Raw genomic sequence first — 5586 nt, 5'->3', positions numbered from 1 at the left:
ATAGATGTCGAAAATTTTTCTGGCCAGAAAATTTTTCTAGCCAACTTTATCCCGGTTATGAACCGCACAGTTTTAAAGGTGCATGGAGACCTGTGGATCACCACAAATTTTTGGAGTTTGCACGTACGTTGACCCACGCTTACAGGTTCGCTGAAAGAGAGCGACATAGAGGTGGAACAATATATACTGCAGGAGCTGACATCGATGGAGGACCAAGCACAAAGGCAAGACAACGGTAAGGAAACAGAGCACGAAAATCTACATTATCGAGATTGTTGGCTTTCCACGCAAAAAACGTGATTGTGAAACTATTTAATGAACATTTTGCTCTTTAATTTGCTGGCAGCACTTCAAATGGAGACGGAGATTGCACCAATGAACCCCCGGCCAAAAAGCAAAAGGTCGGGTTGACCGGAATTTTTGACAAACTGAAGGAGGCTGATGGTTTGCCCGGCAGTGGGGAGACTCAAGGTGCCTTACCCTTGAATGAGCGCATTTGGGCGGAGTTACAGAAGTACTCTGCTTCTCCTTCAATCGACGCAGACGCTGATGCTCTAAAATGGTGGGACACAAATGGGCCTATGTTCCCCGAGCTCAGCAAGCTTGCCAAAAAGTACTTGGCGGTGCCGGCAACTAGTACATCCGTTGAACGTTTTTTTCAGTCATGGGGGAAACATAATTTGTGATTCCAGGCGCTTGCTCACACGGGGGAGCACGCTGAACAACAAATTTTCCTCAAAATGAACGCTGAATTCATTCCAAAGCCAAGTTGAACAGTTGAGTTGTCTATCTATCATATTATATCTATGAATAAACTGTTGACGTTATTTCATGTACACCAAGATTGATTTTTCTGCACTGTTCCGCATTTCCTTGCCGTTTGGCACATTTAAAAAAACGTATTTTTCAAAATACCGTTTTAAAATGCAAAAAAAAATGGTATTTTGGAAAATGCCGGTTTGTTTTTCAATACCGGTTAACTTAAGAATCTCGGTTCATTTTACGTTACCGGTTTAATACCGTAAACCGATACTCAGGTGAAAAATCGGTATATTTCGTCACCGAAAACCGCTCTGAAAAAACCGACACCGAACAACCCTACAGAGGTGGACTTAAGCTCGTTTGTCATATCATCAGTGATCTGTTTGTCACAGGATAGCACATTTCAGGTCAGAAACAGCAAAGAAAAACTTCCTCAAGGACCAGATATGGAATATGACAACTGGAGAGTCAGAAGGAATGAGATATGGAAAAACAAATGAAGAAATAGCCCGAAATGAATGAATACCACCAAGAGCAGAAGGAAAAGTACCCCGATATTGAGATGAATCTCAATTGTGGCAGGAGGCTCAAATCTGAATACTGAATACCCAGGTCTGTCCTGCAGCCATGATGGCTGGGTTAAAATAAATGGGAGGGTCAAGAAAGTTTTAGAAATTAAATGTCCATTCTCCCCTCAAGATGTTGATCCTCACTACTTTGATTTCTACCTGAAGGGTAAAAGATTAAATTCCTTTTATCTTAAAAGAAATGTGAAGGGAGAGATTACACTAAAAGAGAACACCATCTATTATGACCAAGTACAAATGGAGCTGGCCTTGACGGGAGTTTCAACCTGTGACTTTGTGGTGTGGAGCAAGAAGGGCCTGCTCACCATCCCTATATCCTTCAATCAGTCTGCATGGGATAACTTGCATCCAGAACTCAAAAAAATTCCATTGGGAATATATGGCAGCAGAATATTTCTCAAGGCGAAGTGCACATGATCTTAATCCTTTGTGCCTCCCATAAGAAAATAAACTGTGGAAGGAGAGCTTGACGTTTACTTCACCTTAAATTCATTTTCTCCCCTTCGTGTCCTTTCAGCAGGCTGGGATGCAAGTTGACTAACATCATGCCTCCTTGGATTGGTGTGAGGTTTAAGTTGCCTTACGTTCTGTAAAAAGAAACGTGTGTACATTAAAATTACGTATGCTGACTGTATTACACTTTCTTTTCATGACAAACTCAGTAGTACTCACAACTTCCTTTTTGGTGTACAATAGTGTCAGCTTGGCAAGCACCAAATATTCAGAGAGTGCAAACTTCCCAGGCCTTATTGTCAAAACCTTTAAAAAAGAAAATTTGTTAATATGGAAAAAGTTAATTTTTCTTATACTTCCTACTGTTGTGAACTGATAACTTAAATGGTTAAATCCATCATTTTGTTTCGTCTTCCACATTTTAATCAGTTAATGCCAACATTTTAGTACGATGCACCCTAACGAAAGAGTCCGATCTGCTTTCCTGCTAAACCAAGAGAGTTCGATCTGCTTGGGATCTGCTTTGCTGCCAAACCAAAAGAGTTCGATCTGCTTTTCTGCCTTGGAAAGTCAGGCATCTTTGGAGGGCTATAACTCCTCGTATATTTTGAATATACGCAACATAAAAAGACTAGCCTGTGTACACGAATGTGTACACCCTAAAACATATACCCTTTCGCTCACATGCTTCGAGATATAATAGATTTTATGCGGAGCGATCGACGAGCGCCGAAAGCTGATCGAACTCTTTTGGTTTGGCAGCAAAGCAGATCGGACTCTTTTGGTTCAGCAGCAAAGCAGATCGAACTCTTTCGTTAGGGCGCATCGAGTAGTTTCCATTGACATTAAAACAATGTTATTGTTTATGAATGCTACCTCAAAATCCTTAAGTGTCCTCAACTTCCCATCCGGACACATGCTTGCATAAAAGGGCCCACCTTCAGCATCCACGATGCAGCCCAAAAACTTAAACGAGTCACCTAAAATATTAACTTCTCCCCTCCACTTGAAGTTTGGGCTACTCCTATGAATAGAAACATTACTGACATGAGAAGACATTTCTTGTATTGAGAGCAGTTAATTACAAATAAGGACACAAGTACTAACTTTTCTGAATGAATGATCAAAACTTTAAGCAAAGTTACTGAACTGGTTTTTAGTTCAGCTTGAAGTATGTGGCAAAAAGGACATGTGTCTATTGGTTTTTGAGAGAGAATGGAACTCAAATCTGCAGATAGGTCAGCACTAAAACTGTCTATGGACATAGTAAGGCATGGCATGTCCTTTGTAAAATTTCCACAAGCAGTACATGACACTGGGGGGGAAAACAGCAACTCGCGCGCACCGTCTTCGTTCAAAGGGCCAGGCCAAGATCTGAGGATATTAATTAAAATTATTAAAATTAGTAATCATGCCAGGAAGCAAACGTAGGAAGAAGGCGAATGTAGAAGAAGAGGAAGAGGTTCATTGCTTATGTCGCATCGAGGCTTGGGGGTAAGTTAGAGAACGCACAAATATAGATGTATTAAAGATAATCAGACCCCCCTTGCTAACCCAACACATTGGGAGGATGTGACTTCTGTACTAAAACTCGAACATCTTAAATTCCCTTATTTAACGTTAATTTAATGACTTAAATGCAATTCTGATGAATTTTATTATCTTGTTTATTTTTATTTGACTTTGTCTGATGATTGCCATTATGATTGATCCTCTGTTCGATTGTATTTTAGTTTCTTTATTTAGTGAAATTTTTCCCTCGTAAAATTTACAGTCCAATGGTTGAATGCTGCAACTGTAAGATGTGGTGCCACTACTTATGTAGTGGTCTGTCAGAGCAAAGAAGGCAAGCACGATAACTTTTCACCGCAAGTCTCTTCTTTTAATCTGTTTGGTTCAGATATATGCTTTAATTTTTATTTTCCTACCTTTGGCCAGCGTTATTTTGATATCTCTGTTAACGTTACACAATATTCACACAATTTTCTAATTATTTAATATATTTTTACAGCAGTCGCAAAGGATTGGATATGTCCACTATGCGTTAGGGACACCAAAATTAAGAATGACATTTTAAAAGTAAGTGCAATAAAAATCTTCCTATTTTGACTGTCCAACCAGCTACTTAGAGGAGTTTTGAATTATTACTATTTTCTTTTTTACAGACTTTAGTTAAAAAAGGAGTTTTGGGCCAAAATAATTGTCAATTAGAAGAGGAAAATACTGAGGTATCTTCTGTTACATAGTTTTTGTCAAAGCTGTCTGACTCTCTCTATAAGTCCCATTTTAATTCTTTTCTAGGAATCTGTAGAACGTCCAAGGAATCTTGTTTCTTTAAAGGGGGAGAACGAGAATTTACGCAAAGAAAAAGAAGAAATACTGAAGAATTTAGAATATCTCAAGATAGAAACTGAAAATCTTAAGGTTACAGCTAGTGATCTTCGGTCTCAGAATGAAGTATTGCGTGAAGAAAATAAGTCATTAAAGAACTTAGAAAACCTGAAGATAGAAAATGAAAAGCTGAAGGGTATAGCCAATGATCTTCAGTCCCAGAATCAAGGCTTGTGTAGAGAAAATGAGTCACTGAAGAATTTACAAGATTTAAAGAAGTTAGAAGGTCTACAGAGTGAGAATGAAAAGTTTAAGGCTATAGTAACTGACCTTCAGTCTCAGAACGAAAACTTGTGCAAAGAAAACGAGTCCCTGAAGGAATTTGAAGATTTAAACAAGTTAGAAGACCTGAAGATAGAAAACGAAAAGCTAAAGACTGCTGTCAATGATTTTTAGTTGGAGGTTGAAGAACTGGAAAGAAGCATAAGAATGTTAAGAGAAGAAAAAACAGACCTTGAAGTAACTTTAAAATCCTATAGATAAACTAAAGCTCGTCTTAGTCTTGCACAGTCACAATAGGACCTTTTAAAAAATTAACTGAAATTAGAATTCAAAGAATTTTAACTCTGCTATGTGTTGTTTCCTTGTCTTGAAAATTGGTAGTGTCACAGGTAACTTGAATACATCGAAAGGTAAAATGTCACCTTATTTCACATGTGTAGAAAGTTTTGAATTGTAGGCCTCTGTAAATGCATTTAAAGTGTTCTCATCTCTGTAATGAATAACTGTTTGACAATACAGTGTTCTGTGTTCTGAGCCTTTTAAAAATAAAATGAAAAACCTTATAAGACTACTACTGCCTTTAGTATAGAGGAATGCATGATCAAAAAATTATAGTTGGCGGTCAGTATTCATATTTATTTCAGTTATGAACAAATTGCATAAAAACAACAGCTTTAAAGATAACAAAACAATAACCAAGAATAGAAAGAGCTTTATAAAGCCTAATTAGACCACAAATATTAAAGATAATAGTGAACTATAACTTTATTAAATAAAGCTTCAAAATAAAATGGCACAGTATTTGGAATATATATAATTAATACCAACACAGGATTAATACACTCAAAACCTTTAAAAAAGAAAATTTGTTAATATGGAAAAAGTTAATTTTTCTTATACTTCCTACTGTTGTGAACTGATAACTTAAATGGTTAAATCCATCATTTTGTTTCGTCTTCCACATTTTAATCAGTTAATGCCAACATTTTAGTACGATGCACCCTAACGAAAGAGTCCGATCTGCTTTCCTGCTAAACCAAGAGAGTTCGATCTGCTTGGGATCTGCTTTGCTGCCAAACCAAAAGAGTTCGATCTGCTTTTCTGCCTTGGAAAGTCAGGCATCTTTGGAGGGCTATAACTCCTCGTATATTTTGAATATACGCAACATAAA

The 5586-nt window shown here is 37.5% G+C and overlaps 1 protein-coding gene across 1 annotated transcript; it reads left to right on the top strand.

The window, feature by feature from the left end:
* The first annotated feature begins 3213 nt into the window (after positions 1 to 3213).
* LOC127750622 (spindle assembly abnormal protein 6-like) lies at positions 3214 to 4589 on the top strand. The gene is made up of 3 exons (XM_052272732.1): positions 3214 to 3264; positions 3968 to 4030; positions 4104 to 4589. Exons 1-3 carry the CDS (start codon positions 3214 to 3216, stop codon positions 4587 to 4589), a joined length of 600 nt encoding a protein of 199 aa, XP_052128692.1.
* Positions 4590 to 5586: the final 997 nt, after the last annotated feature.

Source organism: Frankliniella occidentalis, unplaced genomic scaffold (assembly GCF_000697945.3).
Source record: "Frankliniella occidentalis isolate FOCC.00 unplaced genomic scaffold, Focc_3.1 Scaffold222, whole genome shotgun sequence".
NCBI lineage: Eukaryota > Metazoa > Arthropoda > Insecta > Thysanoptera > Thripidae > Frankliniella > Frankliniella occidentalis.
This window is presented reverse-complemented; position numbering and strand designations above follow the sequence as displayed.